At 39.7% G+C, this 23,595-nt stretch overlaps 2 protein-coding genes across 2 annotated transcripts in view; one reads left to right on the forward strand and one right to left on the reverse strand.

Moving 5' to 3' along the window:
- Nucleotides 1-23,595, reverse strand: part of LOC147838394 (uncharacterized) — a 900,722-nt gene that overhangs the window by 754,836 nt on the left and 122,291 nt on the right. The gene's annotated exons all lie outside the window — the stretch shown is intronic.
- Nucleotides 1-23,595, forward strand: part of LOC147838410 (NACHT, LRR and PYD domains-containing protein 12) — a 126,598-nt gene that overhangs the window by 88,518 nt on the left and 14,485 nt on the right. The window contains exons 14-18 of the mRNA XM_087303329.1: nt 1,280-1,453; nt 1,823-1,996; nt 19,428-19,598; nt 20,026-20,199; nt 20,430-20,603. Of these exons, the coding sequence (XP_087159455.1) occupies nt 1,280-1,453; nt 1,823-1,996; nt 19,428-19,598; nt 20,026-20,199; nt 20,430-20,603 (867 nt within the window). The remainder of the gene's footprint in view (nt 1-1,279; nt 1,454-1,822; nt 1,997-19,427; nt 19,599-20,025; nt 20,200-20,429; nt 20,604-23,595) is intronic.

The following is a 23,595-nucleotide window of genomic DNA, read 5'->3' on the forward strand; positions in this document are numbered from 1 at the left end:
AGGCTTGCGGCACATTTGGATTGTACACACCAACGCGCAAAACGCCAGGCGCAAAAGCATCATTTAAAAAAAAAAACGCCTCATGCTCGTTTTTTTGTTTTGACGCACCGGGTCAAAACATTCTCCACCAATCAGATTGGCACTTTTGTTCACGTGCACAGAGCTGCTGAAGTAACAGTAAACAGCACTTGGAGGCGCTTAAGCACAAAAAACAGTCAATGTGAGCGCACATTGAAGATGCCCAGAGGCAATATGAACATGCAGCTGCTTATTGCTCTGTGAACAATAATAATTTCTTCATCGCTAGAGCTGGAGCTGCTGCTTGAACCATCCATTCTTGTTTGAGTCCCCAGTAACATTAACAACAAGCGTGTGAACTTCCTCTCTTCCTCTTCTTCTGTGTTTTAAGCGGGTGTCAGAAGCTTAAAGTTGTGTAGCGCCATCTAATGTCAAGGTGTGATTTTGCATACTCTTCTGCTTGACGCAAGTGAAAATCGATTGGGTTTGAATCCGCAACAATGTCTCATAAAACGGTGACGATAAACGCAAACGAAAAGCATCCCTGTGTGTACGAGCCTTTACTGTTAAACAGGTAATGTTCTGTTTTAAAACTATTTTAGTCAGGCTAAGCTTATGTTGGATTGTGTTGGGTTATGAATGGCTTATATGCTCAAACATGTTGTTCAGCCACTGAAATCTCCTGGTGAAAGATTGAAGTGACTATTTTCAGTTTCATAAGGTCCTTTGACAGCATCTACAATGTAGATTTAGATTTAGTTTAACAACAAAACATCAGTAAATAGCACTAATCCGCCTAATCTGCTTTATTGAGCTGAAGTTGCTTTTAAATTAACATTGGTTCATTTTTTAACAATGAAAGCCTTCCTATACTGTTTACCATGCTACTCTGAATATTCCCTCTGAAATAGCATGTAAGATTGGCTTAGTACTAAATGTAATGTAAATGTAACCTACTGGTGAATGACATGAACTAGTGGGTTGTCTGCTGTTGTGATGCAATTTCAGGAGGTGTGGCTTTGAATCACAGTCCCTCCCTGTTGTCCAAATATAATATGCTGAGCGGTTAGCATTTTGTCAGATCACCTGCTGCACCTTTAACAGGTTAATCAGAGTAACAGTAATATTGAACAGTGCTTATAAAGTTTGCATATACTAAGAGGAACAAGTTTTTTATTAAAAATAGTTTATTATATTGTAGCTCCTCAATAAGATTATCATTACAGATCTCAGTCTTTGTCTTTTCTCTTTCTGTCTTCAGTCTGTATAGATGCAGTATTACAGAGGAACAGTGTGAGATCCTGACTTCAGCTCTGAAATTAAACCCATCACACCTGAGAGAACTGAACCTAAGTGGGAATGAAATAAGAAACACAGGAGTGAATCTCTTATGTGACGTACTGAAGGATTCACACTGTAAACTGAAGACACTGAGGTGAAAAACATTCACACACAAGAATCCTTGACATATCACAGATGATTAATGTCTACGGCAACCATCTCTGAGTTACTATGGTTACTGTTAATGTTTGAGGAAAGTGCAATTATTTTGAACTGATCAAAACCGACTTTGTCAAGTTGTGCATTAAACTGTTTTATTGCACACTTTTCAGCCATTCAGACTTATACATTTATTATTAACTGTGCTCTCGTTGCTGCTTCAATCATCAGCTTTACTTCTTGTTTCAATATGGTTTAGTTGTGAATCTTCAGTGTTGGTATTTATTTTTAGGCTCATGAAGTGTGATCTAGCATCATTTTTAATTTGATTAAACTTCACTTAATAATAGCTCCTTTCCTCTAGTCTTTCAGACTGCAGTATCAGTGAAGAAGGTTATAAAGCTCTGGCTTCAGCTCTGAGATCAAACCCTTCACACCTGATAGAGCTGGATCTCAGAGGAAATGATCCTGGACAATCAGGAGTGAAGGAGCTCACTGAGTTACTGCAGGATCCACACTGTACACTGAAGACACTGAGGTGAGACTGAAGAAAATAATAAAGTTAGATGTAGGATATCAAAACAATTATATTTTAGTTGCACAAAATCTTGTGATACAATAAATGGTTTAATGCTGCAGAAGTTTGAATTATCAGTTTGTGTTTTGATTAGGACTGGGCATGTTAACATTTAATTAAGTAACACAAACAAGTTTAGTGTTAAAATGGCGGGTTGAGCAGTTGTGTTTACTAATGCTCGTGTTATAGATTCCTAAAACTTTGTTACAAAGTGTTTTCTTCCCATCCCATCATTTTTGCTTATAATGTCTTCACAAAAGTTGGTTAATTGCCAAATTAAAGCTAGACCCCTTCTTAGAAGTGATTCTAAATTTGGATGGGAGAGTGGATGAAAAACTATTGGATTTAAGTGAGCAAGCGAAACCAAGTACCTTCATGATTTCAAGCTTATCGAAGGCGATTCAATTCAATACAGAAGAGGTGAAAGAGTGCAAGAAAAGGGTCAAAGAGCTGGAGACACCAATTGAGCATATCCATCAGGCAAATCATGGGCTGCAGGACAAAGGTTCAGAGGTTTAGAATGAGATTGTGCTTGCATATTTGAGACATAGAAGAGAAAAAAGAAAAAAAAAACACATGTCGGTAGTCATTCAAATACTCTGCAGAATTGCTACTGCTGTTGATATTGTTCATAGACATATTGTCAACAGATATTGTCAGATTGCTGCTGACAGAGGTTACTGGTGTGTCAAAAATAGTTTTTGCTTGATTGAATGTTAAGGGCTTAAAAGACATTGTTAACAGATTTTTTTTTTTTTAATCTTTTTTTATACTTCTAAAGCTGATGGAAATCTTTAATGGTGGTATTGAAAATTGATACATTTTTCTTCATATTGATTAATGTTTATGGGTTTAATTGTGCATCACAAAATAGCAAATTAGTTTAGGATTTATTTAATTCAATTTCAAAAAGGTTGTTCCATTCTGAGAAAGTTATAATAGATGGAGGCTGGAACATGGCTCTTAACAGATCTGTTAAGAGCCATGTTCACATCTGACAGGACCGAAGACGCATGTGCGCTCCCGTATATTATGCATAGCCTACAGCAGCTACAACACAGGTAAATGATGTGTGGGGGCGATCAATGTGTTCGCGTCACAGTGACAGCAGCTAAAATATATACAGATGCAGTGTGACTTGTTTACAGTTTATTGGCGCGACTCGCACGAGTGATACTCTACTCTCTTTGTTGCAAGTGCAGCCATTGTACTCCACTGTTTTGAGCTGATGTGACGTGGTCGCCCCTATATCTAACGCCTCATCCAACTGTATGACCTCTCCTGAAAGCTCCACGAGTCTCCCACAAATTCATACAGTCTTGTGATCCCTAAAAATGTGTTAAAATACCCGGAAATCATGGCGACGAGAGTGAATGAGCAAGAGTACAGATCGCAAGAGGTACAGTATTAGAATTACCTTTCTTCGTTTAGGGTTAGGGTTAGGAATAGAGAATATAGCTGTAAAGATATCGCGAGTACAAATCCCTCCATTTCTCTCATGAGTGATCTGCTGTCAGTAGTTGGAGACAAGCAAAATATTTGAATGGACTTGCATGTATTTAGGCCTTTTTACACATAAACTGAAAGTTCTATGTTGACAATATTGCAAATTCACTAAAAGCTGGCTGGAATTATAAGATAAAAAAACTATATTTATTTTTTAACATGAATATTTAATAATACAAATTCTTGTAATATACTCATTGCTATAAATAGTAGTTTATAGACCTCTTTTCGGTAACACTTTACAATAAGGTTCATTAGTTAATGCATTTACTAACATGAACTAATCATGAACAACACATGTACAGCATTTATTAATCATAATTGAACATTTACTAATGCATTATTAACATCCAAGTCCATGCTTGTTAACATTAGTTAATGCACCATGAGTTAACATGAACTAACAGTGAACTACTGTATTTTCATTTACTAACGTTAACTAACATGAATAAATACTGTAGTATATGTATTGTTCATTGTTTGTTCATGATAGTAAATGCATCAATTAACATTAACTAATGAACCTTATTGTAAAGTGTGACCCTCTTTTCTTTTAGTAAAGGAGTATTAGATTTACAGGTGTGAATTGTACCTTCTTATGCATCAAATGTGCACTCCAAACTTTTTCTTGATTAAGACATGTTGATTTCCTCTTTCATCATTTGCAGTGTTTCCAAATTGCAATGTAATTTTTCATAACAATTTTTATATCTGTGTCATAATATTTTCTTTGGCAGTTCATTCTGCTGTGGCAAGCCCTGATAAATAAGGCACTACGCCAAAGTAAAATGAATTATTTTCTGTAAAGCTGCTTCTGGCCATGACATGTTCACACCTAAATGGTTTTAAGAGACGTGTTTAAGGTATTATATACAGCATCCTTGATTTATTCTCTAAGGAAAAGCAAGATCTTCTCTTAAGGTTCTTATTTAGAGGGAAAATATGCTCAATACATTATAAAGCTTGAAGCATTAGAATCAGTACACAGTATCAGCCTTTCACCATGACAATTAATTAGTACTCTATATCGGCTGCAAAAATCCTGATCATAGCATCTCTAACTTTGACCCAACTTGGCTGTCAGAGCAGCAATACTCCCTCTGGCTGTACAAGACTGATCTTAGTAAGTCAGTAAATACACCCTTAGGAAAAAGAAGTATTCGGCATGTAGTAAAGTTTGATCTTGTTGTGGAAAGAAGAAGACAGGGTCTGTGATATCAGGTGAGTAGTTGTTTTTATTTTTAAATCTTCACACAAAATGTGAAGGTGTGCATATGTGTGTGAGCTCTCTCCTCTCTCGGCCACTCCTCTTCTCCTTAAAGGATCACGAAACACCAAAACACATTTTTTGAGCTGTTGACAGTGGTATATGTGTCCCACACTGCTAAAAACACTATTAGGACACCTATATTTCACAAAAAAATGTAAATTGGTTGTTTTTGCGTTATTTCAAGCAAATTCGTACTTTCTGTTTGAAACAAATTTTTGAAGCTGCGTCACGGTTATGACATAATAGCGTGTATTCCAGCGTGCAGACTGGACGTCTGTGCCAGAGTGAGTCTTATTACGTCTTACAGTGTGTTGCATTAATGCATGAGTAAGGCTTGGTTCAAACCAATCAGCACGCTCTATTGTGCAACTTCATTAATATTCATTAGTGTCACCGTCTTTACACCACAGAGACGCCACGTTGTGTTGGCAAAACAAGCGTGAAGTGTTGCTTTTACAGTTTGCTGCCATTAAGTTTCGTTTTCATTTTCTCTCTGTGAGAGCTCAGCTGGAGTCAAGTGTGACAGTGTACGCGATGCTCGACAACAATAATTTATGCGTCTAAGGGGGATTATTGTTTACCTGAGAGCTGTTCTCATCTGCAAACGCTGAAATCCGGATTCCGGATATAGTCTTCTCTTCATAAAGACGCGGCTCTAGTTGCTGGTGATTGTCCTGTCTCTACAGATTTGGTAAGTGAGCGACCAGTGCTCTTTGTTTATTCAGTTTGTTCGTATCGAATTAAGTTAACTATTGCATTGAGTGCAAACATGTTAGCACCGCATTTTGTGACCGGAATAACACATGCGGCTTTCTGATGCTACCTGCCGTGTGCATCTAAGTTTCCGGGAAATGCAGAGTTTTTTTTCTCTCATTCGCCGTGCGCTATCAAACATTGCATGAAAAATACACGCTTAGAGCAGATCCTCGAATCAAATATCTCGTTTGTCGCGAGGGGCATGAATGAATTCCCTGAATGAAAGAGCCAAACTGCAGTTTAAGTCCAACATTTAATAATTTGGCAAATAATTCGACTACACATGTCCATGTAGGTTAAACACCATCCCTTTCTCCTCTGTATTTTGACTGAAACTCGCGCGTGCCCAAATAGACACTCCCACACCCTCCCACTTTAGTTCCTCCGACACTCCCCCCTAAACAGAGCTGGACACGCCCACTTTTCTGACTTTTTCCAAAGTAGAGGTGTAAAAAAACACCCTGCTGAAATGAGGGGGTTTCATGGCCCTTTAAGAATGGTGTCTCTTCGGGCTAATCATTAGAATAAACAGGTGTTATTTATTATTTCTGATTGGCCTGCTGATTAGCCGCTGGGCTCTGAGTGTGCTCCCCCCCCCTCATTGAGTGTTCGATCATGCTTACCTGTTCACACACCCCCACCGCCTGTCTCAGGCCAGGGAGCCGCCCGGCCTGCAGAACCAGACGATCGGGCTGGCCCAGTCGGTGTGGAATTCTTCTACTTTAGTACGACCGGGCAGGGGTGAAAACACGTCAGAATAATTGAAGGTGCTGGACACTGATGAGCTGCCTTGCAGAGAGATGATCACCCCTAGTGACCAGAGCGCCCGGCCACTGTCAGCCGGTGCTCTCTGGTCCCAGGTCATCCTCGTTGGTAACCAGCGTAGCCAGCATCACCTCGTCCAGCTCCCTCCATTGCTTTAGTAGATTAATGTGGTATACCTGACATAAATCAGCACTGTCCGAATGTATCACCTCATAATCCAGATAGCTGACTCGTCGTGTGCCCACAAACGGCCCTTGCCACTTATCGAGTGATTTAGAGCTGGAAGTGGGTAGCAGTACAAGCATTTTATCTCCCTGTGAAAATTCATGTAGTTTGCTGCCCTTAACATACCGCCAGTGTTGGTCATCCTGGGCCTTGAGCAAATTCTCTGTAGAGAGCTGCCCCAGTTTTGCTCGTAGTCCAGGATATATTGAACTTTATTTTTACTCTGTGAAGGTTTATCCTCCCAAGCCTCCTTAACAACATCCAAAACCCCTCGGGGCTGTCTGCTATTAAGAAGCTTGAAGGGGGAAAACCCCGTGGAGGCTTGGGAAACCTCCCGCACAGCGAAAAATAAGGGCTCCAACCACCTATCCCAATTTTTCCACATCCTCGTGAACGAACTTCCGGATCATGGATTTAAGCGTGCGATTAAACCTTTCCACCAGCCTGTCTGTTTGTGGGTGATAGACGCTGGTGCGAATAGATTTAACGCCCAATAACCTGTAAAGCTTGCACATGGTGCATGACATGAACGCGGTGCCTTGATCAGTGAGAATCTCCTTAGGAATTCCCACTCAGGAGATTATACGAAACAGAGCTTCTGCAACACTCTGAGATGTTATGGAGCACCACTGCTTCTGGGTATTGGGTTGCATAATCCACTAGGACTAGTTTGGATTGCTGTAATGGCCTGGAAAAGTATTTCCTGGCGGCTCTTTGGTACTAATATTTGGGTTGTATCTTCTTTTGTCTGAGCGCCTTGGGTCACTCGATACACCCTGTCATTGAGAGTGTTTGAGGTGCGGGTTAACTGCTACCTCTACGCTATGCTTTTTACCTCGGAGTTGAATATATATTGCCGTTAAAGGGTAGTGAATTACATCCTCGTACACACACCTTACCCTTTCCGTGCGGCTCGTATCCAATGCAGGGTCTTGAAGCTGGCATTGGTGAATGGAGGTCTGGTAACACCTCGAATCCACCAAAGCTTGATATGTACCCCCTTTAATACTGGCAGGTGTCCGGATAGCCCGTCACGACCGGGGGCGACGATTGGCGTGGCAGGGACGCGAATCAACCCACTTCTCTCCTTCGCAGAGCAGCTTTTTCTCTGCATTTTGGGTCTGGAAATAGGATAGGGAAGAAGAGAGAGAGAGAGGTTATTTCGCCAACGCTGGACCTCGCTACCAGGTGATTTTATTCTGCCAGCCGGATGGCCGTCTCTAGATTATCTGGCCGGTGGCACTGGACCCCCTCCAATGTTCAAGAGGGGAGGTGGGTGATGAACTGTTCCAGTACCACAGCATTCACCAGCTGGGCGATGGTCCGGCCTTCCTGCACCACCCAACTGCGGCAAGCATCACGGAGCCACTGGGCGAACATGAAGGGCTGCTGGAGAATAGCTCGCTTTAGGTGAGCGTATTCCAGGAGATTCTGGGCCGGAAGCTGCTGTGCGGCGATCTGGGCTTCGCCTGAGAACAGCTGGATGACTCGTCCTTCGCCACTCGGCCTTCGGTGCAGCCACACGCCTCTGCCATCTTCTTGAAGAGATCGAGGAGCACCTCCGTGTCGTCCTCCAGTGCCATTTTCTGTAAGGCAATGGAAGGGTGGGTGGCAGATGTCAGAGCAAGCCGGATATCCTGGGACAGCAGACTTGGACTCGCTCACGGTCCTTCCGCTGGGCCTCCATGAAGACTTGGAAACGTTGTTCCTGTTCTTCAGTTCCACCAGCGCGCCATGTTGTTGTTGGTGGAGGACCGCGAGGGCCTGGATGGCTTCAGCAAATGGCAGTCTTGACGGAGTGGTCAATCTGGCAGTGAGGCTCTTATCCTTCCCGGGTTTCGTCTCCACTGTAGTAAAGTTCTTTTTTGTTGTGGGAAGAAGACAGGGTTGTCGATATCAGGTGAGTAATTGTTTTTACTTTTAAATATTCACACAACATGTAAAGGTGTGCGTGTGTGTGTGAGCTCCTCTGTCTGCTGGTCCTTCTCTTCTCCTTAAGAATGGTGTCTCTCCAGCCCAATCACTTGAATAAACAGGTGTTATTTATTATTTCTGTTTAGTCTGCTAATTAGTCGCTGGGCTCTGAGCATGCTCTCCCCCCTTATTCGGTGTTCGATCATGATTTCCTTTCCACACTTAAGTAAAGGTCAAGTATAAAAGTATACTTTATTTAGTAAGTATACAAATATCAATGTAATAGAAGTGTACTTGAAATGTTTTTCCAGAAGCCCATTGAGATGCACTGCAGTGACAAAAGCTGCACACTTTGTAAATAAAAAACCTATAAAAATAAATGCTAACTTTTATGTGGTACAGTTCAAATAATTGTTAAGTAGTTTGCTGCTATCATTAAAAGAAAAAAAATTAACACCATGACTCCTGATGATTGATGATTACATGAAGATCTCTCAATTTTTGAAAGAACCCTTATGTCCAAAATGGAAAGTTTTGCCTCCACTCCCCGTTTCGTCCAGAATGATTAAAGCTATCAATAAATTTAATTTAATTTTATTTGAAGAAATGCCCCAACATTAGAAAAGATCACTTGATTAAGAAATTTGAAGAGGCGTAACCGCGATTGATTTTTGATGTCTTGATTGGTGTTTTGAAATTAGAATGGTTAAAATAATTTATTCAAAATAGACACTGCTTTTGGTTCATTGTCCCTAATACATTTTTTTTTTAATTGGAAGGAATTAACTTCTTTGTTCATTGTAATTTTGAGTGTTCTGCGTTGTCACTACACTACAATAAAGGATGCATATCGCTCCGTTGCTAGAGCAGCTTTAGGATTATCTGACCATGGCCTGGTTCATCTTATACCAACTTACAGGTAAAAACTTAATACTACTAAGTAGGGGTATAATGGTTCACAAAAATCATGGTTTGGTTCGTTACAACACAGTGGAGTCACGGTTCGGTATGTTTTCAATACAGCAAAAAAAGAAAAGGGCTAGAGGATTTCTCTGATTTTATTTTTTTTAATGTATTAAAACTAACATCATAAAAGCATGATCTTGTTTTTTATTTTATTTTACTTTAAGCAGTGATAGAGCTGTAGTTCTAGGGTTTCTGCCAAGCAGCAAATGAAACAAATCCTTCTTTATACTCAAAACCAAAAAGCTGCTCATAAAAAACATAAATGTAATATTGTAGTAGTAAAAATATATAAAGAAAAGAACAATTTAGTTTTTATATGGAACTCAGTTTTAATCTATTTTAAGTATTTTTTTATGTTCAGAAAGATGAGTGTGCACCTTTTCTTCAGACTGCAAAGATCTGCTTGATTTGACTGTCACCTGCCATTTTAGTGGACCTGAAAGCAGGAATTATCTGATTGAAATGGGCTTATAAAGGAATAATGTAACAAGGCTGTATTAGATTTAACATTATCTTAAAACCCGAAATTTCCACTACCGATTAAGGTCTCTCATATCCACAGTTATGTACAGTTAATGTACCAATTACCTTGGTGATTTGTTTTGCCCCGTTCGAATCTCTAAGATTTGCCTGTCTGAATGCTGTTCCAGTTTCAGTTACTGATTCCGTCATGTCAGTGTAAATGAGTTAATATGCTCAAATATTACCGCTAAAATAGCTCACTGTCATAGCAGATGTTTTTTTTCCACCACTCTCTTGGTGATGGTGCGCAACGTATCTGAAGAGCAGTGGAGGCGTGTGCGTGCGATATACCTGAGTGGCGGGGGTGAGTTGTGCCCAACATACCTGAAGAGCTGGAAGGAATGCGGTGGAGAGGAGTGCGACGTATTTAAGGACTGGGGGAGACGCGTGATTTTCAGAAGATTATCATTCGTTTGCAGGCATCCAGGAGTCTCCTGAAACTTCCAGGAGACTTGGGATGTCTAGGATTACATTAACGTTACTAGCCATTTTGCGAGCTAGTGTAGTGCGTGCCTGCCTGGAGTAGTGTTTAGAGGTGGGCGGGTGTGGAGTTATATGTGCACAGGTTATTGAGATTGGCCGTTTTATGTCGGGATCCAGGGTTGCTGCGGCAACGGGGGCAGAGCCAGCATGAGCAGGCTGACACAGAAGGCATCAAGATTGTTAATGAGTGCATCATGCTTTAATAAAGGGATATTTTGAGTTTAAAAGCGATGGTCTACTGTTTAACATGACAGCGGGGAAGGCAGCATGTTATCTGTCACGTCATTTGGGATGCCATGTTGAGCATTGTTGCACTGAAAACATTATAATTTGTACTTATTCTTTTTTATCTTTTTAGATGTTAGTCTGAATCGAATCGTTCGGTTTTATTATATACGAATACGCGTATCGTTACGCCCTTACTACCAAGTCAGTATTTAGGACTTAAGAGATGGAGCAATGACACAGAGCGGGTCCTACAAGCCTGTTTTGAATACACTGACTGGAATGTTTTTGAAGCTGCAGCCAAAGACCTGGACGAGCTCACAAAGATGGTAATATCATACATCAGTTTCTGTGAGGAGTTATGCATCTCTACTAGGACTTACTTATCATTTAACAATGATAAACCATGGTTGACACCAAAACTTAGACAATTTTGTCAGGCCAAAGAGAATGCCTACAGGAGTGGGGACATGATCTTGTACAATCAGGCCAGGAAAACACTGACAAAGGAGATTGATGTGGCTAAGAAGAGCTATGCCAAAAAGGGAGAGAATACGGTCATTTTTCAAAGTAAAAGACTTTTCAAACTAAAAGATCATTCAGAATAAATATAATGGAAATAATTAATGATTTCTTTGTGGCCTGGTACCAGCTGATCCATGGACCGGTACCGGTTCACAGCCTGGTGGTTGAGGACCACTGTTCTATTGTGTTGTGAATTCTACATTCACAAATGCAGATGGTGTAAATCTACTCGTTTAATCTGTGGTTGAATGACGTAAAACTTTGCAAATCTGTAAAATTGGTGTTTGATAAAAATGGCCTTAAGCTTATCTATTTTCTGGATCTTTATAAGCTAATTTAATTTTTCAAAGCCACTTTATTATTATTATTATTTATTTATTTTATTGCAATTTATTTATTTTATTTTATTGCAATTTACGACAGTATGTAATATTGTAAGTATGTACCGTTTTGTGTGTATGTTCAGCTGGAAACAATAAAAAAAAACAATTATTTTATCACCTTTTCACACATTTTTAGTTTTTTATAATTATTGTCATCTTAAAAGTTCATTGCTCGCTGTCTCAAAAGAAGAGCTATGCCAAAAAGCTGGAAAACCAAGAACCCTCTTTCTGCCAAGAACCCTGCATCAGTGTAGAAAGGCCTGAATGACATCACTATTTATAAGACACCATCCCCCAGCATCAACAGCAATAAACATCTTGCAAACGAGCTGAATATGTTCTACTGTAGATTTGAGACCCCTGACCAGACACCCCACACCATCTTGATCATCTCTCTACACAGCTATTAACAACACCAGCCATCTCCCTCTCCCCCCATGCACTTTAGATCAGTGAGGATAATGTGCATCAAATCTTTAAGAAGCATAAGAGAAGGAAAGCACCAGGCTCAGACGGTGTTTTATCAGCCTGTCTGAGAACCTGCACTGACCAGCTGGCTCCCATTTTATCACAGATCTTCAACATATCACTGGAACAGCGCAAAGTTCCACCTCGCCTTAAATGCTTCACCATCGTCCCAATCCAGAAGAAGCCAAAGATCACAGGACTCAATGACTAAAGACCTGTTGCCTTAAAATCTGTGGCCATGAAGCCATTCGAAAGACTGGTGCTAGCTTATCTGAAGGACATCACTGGATCTTTGCTGGACCCCCTGCAGTTTGCCTATAGAGCAAACTGGTCTGTGGATGATGCAGTAAACATGGGACTGCATCATACCCTACAACATCTGGATAAACTAGGGAACTACACAAGGATTCTGTTCGTGTACTTCTTTTCTGCCTTTAGCACCATCCTCCCATCATTGCTAGAGTACAAACTTTCCCAGCTCTCTGTTCTTAGCTCTGTCTGTCCATGGATCATCAGCTTTCTGACAGATAGACATCACTAGTCAGAATGGGCAAAATCACATCCGACAGCCGCACCATCAATATTGGTGCCCCCCAGGGATGTCTTCTCGCCCCACTACTCTTCTCCCGATACACCAATGACTGCACTGCAAAAGACCTCTCCATCAAGGTACTGAAGTTTGCAGACAACAGTACTGTTATCAGCCTCATCCGGAACGGTGACGAGTCTGCATACAGACAGGAGGTGGAGCAGTTGGCTTTATGGTGCAGATACAACAACCTGGAGCTGAACACTCAAAACAGTGGAGATGATAGTGGACTTTAGGATAAACCCCCCTGCACTCCCCCCACTCACCATCATGAACAGCACTGTGGCTGCAGTAGAGTCATCAGGTTCCTGGGCACCACCATCTCCCAGGATCTGAAGTCAGACATTCACATAGAACTCTGTTGTGAAGAAAACCCAGCAAAGAGTGTACTTCCTTTGTCAGCTGAGGAAGTTTAACCTGCCACAGGAGCTGCTCGTACAGTTCTACTCAGCTGTCATTCAATCTATCCTCTGCACTTCAATCACCATCTGGTTCGGCTCAGCTGCCAAAACCGACCTCTGTAGACCACAGCAAATAGTCCGGACTGCTGAACAAATCGCTGGCACTACCCTTCCTACACTTCAAGAACTGTACTCTTATAGAGTGAGTAGAAGGGCTTGCAAATTCACTCTGGACCCCTCACACCCAGCACACTTCTTGTTTGAACTGGTACCGTCTGGTTGGCACTACAGAGCACCAAGCACAAAAACAGCCAGACATAGGACATATTTCCTCAGGCCATCTACCTCATGAACAGTTAAATATTCCCCTACTGTGCAATAAACATCCCCATACACACTTGTACACAGCACCTTTTAACAATATACAATGCAATACTTTCTCCATTCGGATTTGTCCACAGCACCCTATAACCTGTATATTTTTTACAAATCTGTACATACAACTCACCATCCAGATATTTTTTGGCTAACTGCATCTCTGTTTAATGGTTATCACCTTTTTCATATTTATTTTGAGTTGTTACTCACTTTATGTGCAATGGAAGCTTCTGTAGCCAAAAACAAATTTCTTGTGTGTTATTTTTTTATTAATTTTATTGCAATTTATTTATAGAATATTATTATTATTATTACTATTATTATTATTGAAAGATGCATATTTTGTTTGCCAATTTTGTTACTCAAACTTGGGATGGCATTTTTTATTAGGGGCCAAGCAGCAAAGCTGCAAAGGCACCTATTGTGTTTGTTCTGGTTCCTATTATCAGGGGCCAATCAGCGAAGCTGCGAAGGCATCTTTTGTTTCTGTTATCGTTCCTATTCTTCTTCTTCTTCTTCCGCCGGATTTGAATGGCAGCCCATACAACTGTATGCAGGAAAGTTGTATAATTTGGCACAATGATAGAAGGCAGTGTCAACATGAACCACAGCAAACCTGGAGTCTCTAACTCAAACTCTCTAGCACCACCACTTGTCCTAAGTTTCACTTATGTTTGTCGTTATAACTTTTGAACTGAATGGGCTACAGTCAAAATTCTTTTTTCTCTGAATCCTTGGCTCAAGCCGATTCAAACGCACTCTATTACGTCATTATCTGTCTTAAATTTTTTTTCTGCTTTTTTGCAAAACCTGTTTGATCGAACTCATCCCAGACTGTATATTTTCAGCAAAATTCAATCACATGATCTACAGACCATGCTGACCAAAATTTGTGGAATTCAAGTTGATTCGACCAACCGTTTCTATTTAACTTGCAAACAAATCTAATTTAGAGCTTGTGAAAATCGTCTTGAAGCGATATCCCCGTAACGTATTGACGTATTCACACCAAACTTGGTGTGTGTTATGACAAACATAGTCTGAGGTTATTTGCAGCGTTTCGGAGCACTGCCCTCTAGTGGTCCGGAGATATAAAAATGGCTTTTTTGCTTATATCTTCTCAGCCCTTTGTCCAAAACTCATAAAACTGGTCTCTTCACATCCGATTAAAGGCCATTTTTTCCAGGTCAGCCATTTTAGGCGTCACCCATTTAGATTTTTTGTCAAAAAATGCTATATTTCATAAACGTATTCATGTATAATTACAAAACATGGTATGCATCTTCGACACCATGCCCTGAGGGTACTCAAAAATCTCTGGAGCAGCACCACCTTGTGGCAAAAGGTTATAAGCTATTTTTGACAAGTGCTAATAACTTTTTCTAAACATTCCATATTGACATGACATTTGTCTTGTTATATTCCCTGGATCATGCCAAAACCATTGATATAAAATATGCCAAAATGAACTGTCCACCATTCTGTTTTTGGGTAAAAACCTATTTTTTTTAAACTCCTCCTAGATCGTTTTTCTGATTTTCACCAAATTAAACTCCGACATTCTTCAGACCATCCTGGCAAAAAGTTCATGTTGATATACAACAGGGTTTTCGTTTGTGCTATTGACAAATGTGCTGGCACGATGTCAAAGATTGTCTGAGGCTGTAATTCTGCTATGTTTGAACATATTGATGCTGAACTTTATGTGTGTCATTGACGCCTCACAATAACCACACATAAATTTGGCAACAGCACCACCTAGGTGTTGTGCATTACAAACCCTTAACTAACCATAAATAATGAATCTTCCAAAATGGTTAAAAATGACTAAAAAATGTAGATTGCATAGGTATAATGTGGTAAAATTGACATTGAATTATTCCTTAAGTCATGCCGAGAACATTTATACCAAACATGCCAAACTTCCTGTCCGCCATATTGATTTTGTTCAAAAAGTTTTTTTGTTTTTTTTTGCAAACTCCTGCTCGACCGTTGATTCAATTTTCACCAAATTTGACTCTGATCATCTTCATGAGCAAAAGTTATGCTGACCAAAAGTTATGGAATATATATAAATAAGCAAAACAATTGTCGTTTATGGCATCAACAAATGTGTTTGCACAATGTCAATGTGCATCTGAGGCTGCGACTCTGCAATACTTAAACATATTGACACTGAACTTTAGGTCTGTCATTGGCGACTCACAATGACCCCAACACATAAATTTGGTAACAGCGCCAGTGGATAAGTTACAAACCGTTCACTAACCATCAATAATGATTTATAAATTTTATTATAATTATTCATAAATAACTTTAGTCTGCATATGTTTATTGTCATAAAAAATTCAATATTTCGAATATGCAATATTTGGCTAAACTTCTTGTCTGTCATATTGATTTTGTTTGTAAAAATCTCATTTGCAAACTCCTGCTAGACCTTATACTGAAATATCACCAACTTTAGTTGAATCATTGTCAGACCATGACTAAGTGTTGTAAAATTCATGTCAATATGCAAAACAATTTTTGTTTACAGCATCGACATATGTGCTGGTATAATGTTAAACTGCATCTGAGGCTGTCTGTATGCATTGCTTAAATATATTGACATCCAATTTTAGGTTCTTCATTGTCAGTTAACACTGACCACAACACTTAAAATTTGGAACACCTATTGTGTTTGTTCTGGTTAGGGGTCAAGCAGCGAAGGTGCGAAGGCACCTTATTGTGTTTGTTCCGTTTCCTATTGTTCTTCTTCCGCCGCGATTTGAATGGCAGCCTATATAGGAGTTTGCTCAAGTTTTGAAATTTGGCAAACTGGTAGAGGACACTGGCCCTATTAACCACAGCGAATTAGGACCTTCTTGCTCAAACTCTCTAGCGCCACCACTTGTCCAAAGTTGAACTTTTGAAATGCTAATAACTTTTGAACCGTATGGCACAGAATCAAAATTCCAATTTTCTCTAAATCCTTGGCTTATGCAAATTCAATTTGACACCAAATTTCAAAAATCATAAAGTTTAGTTTTTTTTCTATTTTTAATTGTTTGTAAAACCTACTTTTTCGAACTCGTCCCAGACGGTTGGTCCAATTTTCACCAAAATTGGCGTGGATCATCTTCAGACCATGTTGGTAAAGAAGATATTCAAGACGATTACTTCAATCATTGTCGATTAACATGAAATGAAATTTTTTCAAAAAGCACGCAAAATCATGCTTGACGCTATATCTCGGCAACACTTAATTCTTTTCACACCAAACTTGCTGTGTATTATAACAACTAAGATCTGAGGGTGCCTGCACAGTTTCGTTGCAGCGCCACCTACTGTTCAGGAGATATGAAAAACAGCTATTTTGGCTTATATCTCATGAGCGCTTTCACCAAATTTCACAATTGTGGTCTCATCACATTCAGAGAGCCATTTTAAGTTGATTGATATCCAATTTTCCCATATTCGCCATTTTGGCCGTCGGCCATATTTAATTTTGTTCAAAAACGCATTTGAACGCATTAAGGTATTGTTACCAAAATCGGTATGCTTGTTCAACACCATGCCCTAAAAGTGTACAAAAACTTTCAGAGCAGTGCCACCTTGTGGTCAAAAGTTATAAAGAAATTTAGAAAAATGCTAATAACTTCTGCTGCGTTAACCTTATTGTCATAGGACTGGTCTTGATAGATTCCTTGGAAGGTTGTGCACGCATTGATACCAATTTTTCATAATATGACCAACTTTCTGTCTGCCATTGTTATGCAAATTGAACACTACTTTTTTGAACTCTTACACCGCTAGTCAGATTTTCACCAAATTTGACTTAGATCATCTTCAGACCATGCTGACAAAAATTTATCAAATTCGTGTCAATAGGTGTAACGGTTCTTGTGTAATACACCAACAAATGTGCTGGCACAATTCCAAACAACATGTGAGGCTGTATCTCTGCGATGCTTAAAGATATCTTGTCCAAAGTTGCAATTTTAAAAAGCTAATAACTTTTGAACCGTAGACCACAGAATCAAAATTTCTCTTAATCTTTGCTCTATGCCAAATCAATTTGACACCAAATTTCAAAAATCGTAAGGTTTAGTTTTTTTTTTTTTTCTATTTTTAATTGTTTGTAAAACCTACTTTTTCATACTCGTCCTAGACAGTTTGTCCAATTTTTACCAAAAATGGCTCGGATCATCATCAGACTATGCTGGCAAAAAGTTATCGATTTCAAGACGATTACTTATATCGTTGTTGAATATCGTGAAATTCAATTAGTCAAAAAGCAAGCAAAATCAGCGCCACCTACTGTTCAGGAGATATGAAAAACAGCTATTTTGGCTTATAACTCATGAACACTTTCACCAAATTTTACAATATTGGTCTCAACCATTCTGAGTCGAATGATATCCAGTTTTCCCATGTTTGCCATTTTAGGCGTCGGCCATATTGAATTTTGTTGAAAAATGCTATATTTTACAAACGCATTGAGGTATCAACACAAAGTTTGTAGGCATCTTTAACACCATGTCCTGAAAGTGCTCAAAGTTTTGGAGCAGCACCACCTTGTGGCCAAAAGTTATGTTATATTTTTGTTATATTTTATATGTTATATTTTGCTTTGTTATATTCCTTGGATAACTCTGCAAACATTGATACCACATTTTCTATAATTTAAATAATTTCCGGTTCGCCATCCTGATTTAATTGGAAAAGCTACTTTTTAAAACTACTTGACCGTCTAATTTGAAAAGGTACTTTTTTGAACTCCTAGACCGTTGGATCGATTATCACCAAATTTGACTCAGATCATCTTCAGACCGTTATGACAAAAAGTTATGGAATTTGTGTCAATAGCATAAACGTTTTTTGTTTACCACACCAACAAATGTGCTGGCATAATGCAAAACTAAATTTGAGGCTGTATCTTTGCAATGCTTAAAGATATTAACACCAAATTTTAGGTGTGTCATTGGCACCTCACGTTAACCCTACCAAAAAGATTTGGTGACAGGGCCACCTATGGGTCAAGAGTTATAAGACATTCATTTTTCTTTCATAATAAAACTTTCAAATATAGTTATATCTTTTGACTGCATATTATTATTTTGGCAAAATTGGTCTGAAATTATTCCCTGGGTCAAGCCGGCAACACAGACACCAATTATGTCATCATCTGGCATACTTCCTGTTCGCCATCTTGATTTTATTTTAAAACATTCTTTTATGAACTCCTTCTTGACCATGACAGCAATTTTCACCAAATTTTAACCAGATCCTTTTCAGACTATGCTGACATAAAGTTATAGAATTTGTGTCAATAGGTGTAACCTTTTTTTCTGGACTAACAAACATGATGGTACAGTGGCAAACTGTGTCTGAGGCTGTAACAAACTTGATGTGTTTCATTGTGACCTCATACTGAACACACCACATAAATTAAGTAACAGCGCCCCTTATTGGTCAAAAGTCATAAAGCAATAAATCTGATGTAGTCATTGTTTTCACTATTTTTTGATATTTAAAAAATAAACTTCAAATGTCATTGTTTTGGATCTGATAATCTCTGTAGAGCTTGCTGCTCATGACCTCTGTACTGCTTTGTTAATTCTACCTCTGTGCTGCTTTGCTCATTCTGCCTATGTGCTGCTTTGTTCATTCTGCTTGTGTACTGCTTTCTTCATTCTGCCTCTGTGCTGCTTTGTTCATTCTCCTTGTGTACTGCTTTCTTCATTCTGCCTCTGTACTGCTTTGCCATTGGGCCTCTGGATTGCTTGGCCCCACAATTTCTGCTTGCAGCTATATTTTTTTATTATTATTATTTTCATCTTAAAAGGTCATTGCTCACTGGCTCTAAACACACTCAGATTTTAGTTGGTAAAAGTTTTCAGTGCACTTTTATATTCCAAGAACTTTTATGAATAAATACATGATGATAAAATGTAAACACAGTCAGTAGATGTGCTGGTGTTCTGCAGTATGATATATTAATCTGACTTCGTTTGATCGTCTCTGTCTGCAGGTTTTTGAGTCCTGCTGCTGATAAAGCCTGTCAATTCTTGCAAGGAGTTGTGGGTAAAAACCCGTTTCTCCTGAAAGAACTGAATCTGAGTGGTCGTAATCTAGAAGGTACAGAAGTGAATCATCTCTCTGCTCTACTGAAGGACAAACACTGCCAGATCAACACACTCAAGTGAGTATTGCACGTGTAACTAAACTTCTAATAGTATTCTTACTATAGTGGAATATATATTTTAGTGTCAATTACAACTAATTAAAACATTTAATATCCTGACAGTTTATCACTACAAAACTTTAAGTTTAAAACAAAAGCTTTATTCCCCATATGGAATACATACAATTAGATTTCTTACCTTTGACTGCTTTGTATTTTGCAAGATGATAATTTTGACCTACTTTTTGTTTTTTTTGCCATAAAATTGCTGACACCTAAATCGTTTCTTGTGATTTTGTCAATTTTGCACTTATTAAAGTATTTTTTTTTTATTAATAAAAGGCTTTACATTTATCAAATAGGTGATTTGTCTCTGTCTTTGTCATTACAGATCAAGTTCATCCTTACAGATCTCAGTCATTGACTTTTCTCTTTCTGTCTTCAGCCTGTGTAAATGCAATATAAGTGAGAATGAGTCTGCAATCCTGAATTCAGCTCTGAAATCAAACCCATCACACCTGAGGGAACTGGACCTCAGTAGAAATCAAATAAGAAGCAGAGGAGTAAATCGCTTATGTGACGTACTGCAGGATTCACGCTGTAAACTGGTGACACTGAGGTGAGAAACATTCACATATAAGAACCACAAACATTAAAATATCTTTAAAAGTTTAATTCATTAAATCAAGACACTTTATTCTCATTGTCTTATGATGAATTCGAGTTCACATTGTCATTGTGCAGTGCTTTTAACTTGGAATTTTATAGTTTAATGTAAGTAAATGGTCTCTTTTCCTCTGTTGATGTGACTTTCTGCTGTCTCATATTCTGCTCTTTCTGTTGATGTAGGTTAAACTGCTGTAATCTGAAAGAAAGACATGTTTCTCCTTTGGCTTCAGTTTTGAAATCAAACCCATCACACCTGAGAGAACTAGACCTCACTGGGAATAAACCAGGAGACTCTGGAGCAAAAAATCTCAGTGATTTACTGATGAATCCACAATTCAAGCTGGAGAAACTAGAGTTAGTATCATTATACTGTACAGCACATAGTGTGAGATTAAAGTTTATCAATTCTCTCAGACAACAGTAATCAAGTCACAACATTTATAAACTACATAATCTGCCTATATATTTGTATATGTTTTCATTATTTGCTGTCGTAAAATCAGTAATCTTTTATTTTTATATTGGTGTGTGGCTGACAAGTAATGTGTTATACTTAAAAAAAAAAAAAAAAAAAAAGTGGGCTACTCCACACTTGGATTATAATTTGTGTCTTCAAATATTGTTCTCTTGGCTTTTTTTTTTATATATTATATTTTCATGATTTTGCTGCTCTGTTAGTGACTATGCACTTAACAATTATGTATTTAACTCATACATGAATTTAATGTGGTTCTTGGTCATTGCTTTTTCCTTTTTGGCCTTTAATTTCAGCACAACAGTGATAGTTTCGTTCTCAATTTTCAAAGGGTGCTTGAACCTGCGTAAATGGGTGGAGCCTGTCATAGCATTTAGAGAAAGGACCATGTGCAAGAGAGAAAAAATAGGTTCCAAGTGTGACTGGGAACCAGATGCCACATTATGCTGAAAGTACCTGAGCTTGCAAGGCAGAAATGTCCAGACTGTAAAAACTTGCAAAAGTGGATAGCGACAACCAGACATTGGCCACACAGATGTCCTGGATGGGGATCCCACTACATCAGACCCAAGAGGAGGCTATACCCGAGTGGGCCTTTAGGGAAAATGCATCGAGGAGAGTGCTGGGCCAGTTGTGGGCTAGGGCATTCTGCTCCACCAAGAAATATGTTGGGCTGCCCAAACAGGTGTGTAGGGGAGGAGCCCTTATTTTTCTGGTGCCACCAGGCCTCTGAAGAGTATTTCGGCCTCTGTGTTCAGAACCCATGGGACATAAACTGCTCATATTGTGAGGAGTCTGCCATGTGCCCATAATAGCAGGTGCTGCGTCATTCTTTAGATGCGTGGGACCTCATGCTGTCCTGGGGATTGATGCAAGACACCACAGACATGTTGTAAGTGATGCTAAGATGGTGTTAAATGGTGCTAAGATGTGGTGCCCTTTCAAGGCAAATGAGACTAGGAGCTAGACGCTGGATGCCTGTTTGTCACTGCACCTCAACCCATGTTGGAAGGCATCCGTGCAGAGTATTTTTCTCCGAGCTGGACAACTGAGACGAATGCCATGGGTCAGTGCTACTGAGCTTACAAAACTGTGGTTGACACTGATGTGAGCTCGGCCCATGTTGGACAGACACAAGCCTTCAGTCAGAGTTGGAGTGGTCGCATGTGGACCAACCTAAGTGGAATCACAGATATGGCTGCCGATATGAGGCCCAGCATCTGTTGAACTGTCTGAACAGCCATGTTGTCCTGCTCTTGAAAGAGGCCGCCAACCTCTGAATAGACAGGGATCATTTGGGCATCATTCAGGCTCTATAGAAAGCTGAGTCGAGCGTTGTACCCAGAAAAGTGGTGCACTGGCTGGGTGCCAACATGCTCTTTTTGTAATCGACTTTTAGGGTCCTTTCACACTTGGTTGAATTGTCTGGACCGTACTCAAGTTTGATTGTCCCCCCTTGCCACATACTCAGTTGGTTTGTGTTCACACTGTTTTTTTTCCTTCCAAACCCCGGTACGCTTGCATCATTGAGCTGCTGTTTTGTTTAAGGCTGTTGCTAGGTGACGGTCATGAAAGCAAAGTGCCGAAATGGAAAGACATCTGCACATCGCGATCATTCTGCTTTTACTGAATCTTTTGGTTTTGGACATACAGAAAGCAATTCGCGTCTATCTGCTGCAAAAATACTATAAACATTCAGAACATCACACAGTGTCTGCAGAGGCGGGTGCAGACCAAAAGTGCTAGTGTAAAAAGCACCCTTAGTCCCAGCTGCTGCATGTGCTAAAGCAGCAGATCTCTCTGAGCTAAGTTGCCATTTTGAATGGGCTATCACAAGCCAGTCATCAAGGTAGTTTACGACGCGTATGCCCCTCTGTTTGAGAGGGGCCAGCGATGTGATTATGCATTTCATGAACATGCGTGGGGCCAGAGACAGACCGAAGTAAAGTACTTCATACTGGTAAGCCACGCACTTGAGCACAGATCTCAAGAACGGTCTGTGATGGGGATTATGTGGATGTGAAAACAAGCATCTTTTAAGTCCACTGTAATAAACCAGTCTCCTGGCTGAATGTGTGCTAGGATCTGCTTCAAAGCTAGCATCTTGAACAGCCAATGCATTAGCTAGCGGTTCAGATGTTTGAGGTCTAGCATTGGTCTGACACCCTCATCTTTCTTTGGAAGCCGAAAATAATGGCTCTAACTCCTGACTCGCTGTTCGCTGAAGCGAAGATCTCGATCGGAACTTTTGCATGCAGTGTTTGAACTTCTAGACGAAGAACGTGAGCCACATTGTTCGACACAGAAGTGCTTAATGCCTCTGAGGTGGGAAGGCCTGCGTGTAAACTGTAGGGATTAGCCGCTGGGGATGGCCTCCCATGCTGCAAGACGTGGCACAAAAGGACTTCTGACCAATGAATGCACTTCACCTGTGATCAATGGGGAGCTGGGATTCATGAGATCACAGCAATGAAACATTCAGGTACAGACTGGAATCTATGAGATTTGGGTGGCCACTGCTTCAACTTGATGCGTCCTTGGCGCATCAAGGATGCATCAAGTCGTCATTGGTTTATAAGCGTTCATGGCACTTTGTGAAGCATTTATTTTACGGTGCTCGCAGCTCTGGCTCAGCCGCAGGTTGAGTGGAGGCTGGCTTAGGGCACAGGGGTGCCTGAAGCTGGCTCTTTCAGTAAAAAAGATTTGCATTTCTTAGGACAATTTTTTGCGCTTCCATGAACCGTTCTGTAAAGTCATCAACTGATGGCCCAAACAGGCCTGTTTGTAAGTCAGGGGATTCGATATAGTGGACCATTTCTGGGTCTCTAATATTCGTTAGATTATGTTAGAAATGTTGCAGGAGCACAATCA

Source organism: Danio rerio, chromosome 22 (genome assembly GCF_052040795.2).
Source record: "Danio rerio strain M-AB ecotype USA chromosome 22, GRCz13ab, whole genome shotgun sequence".
Taxonomy (NCBI): Eukaryota; Metazoa; Chordata; class Actinopteri; order Cypriniformes; family Danionidae; genus Danio; species Danio rerio.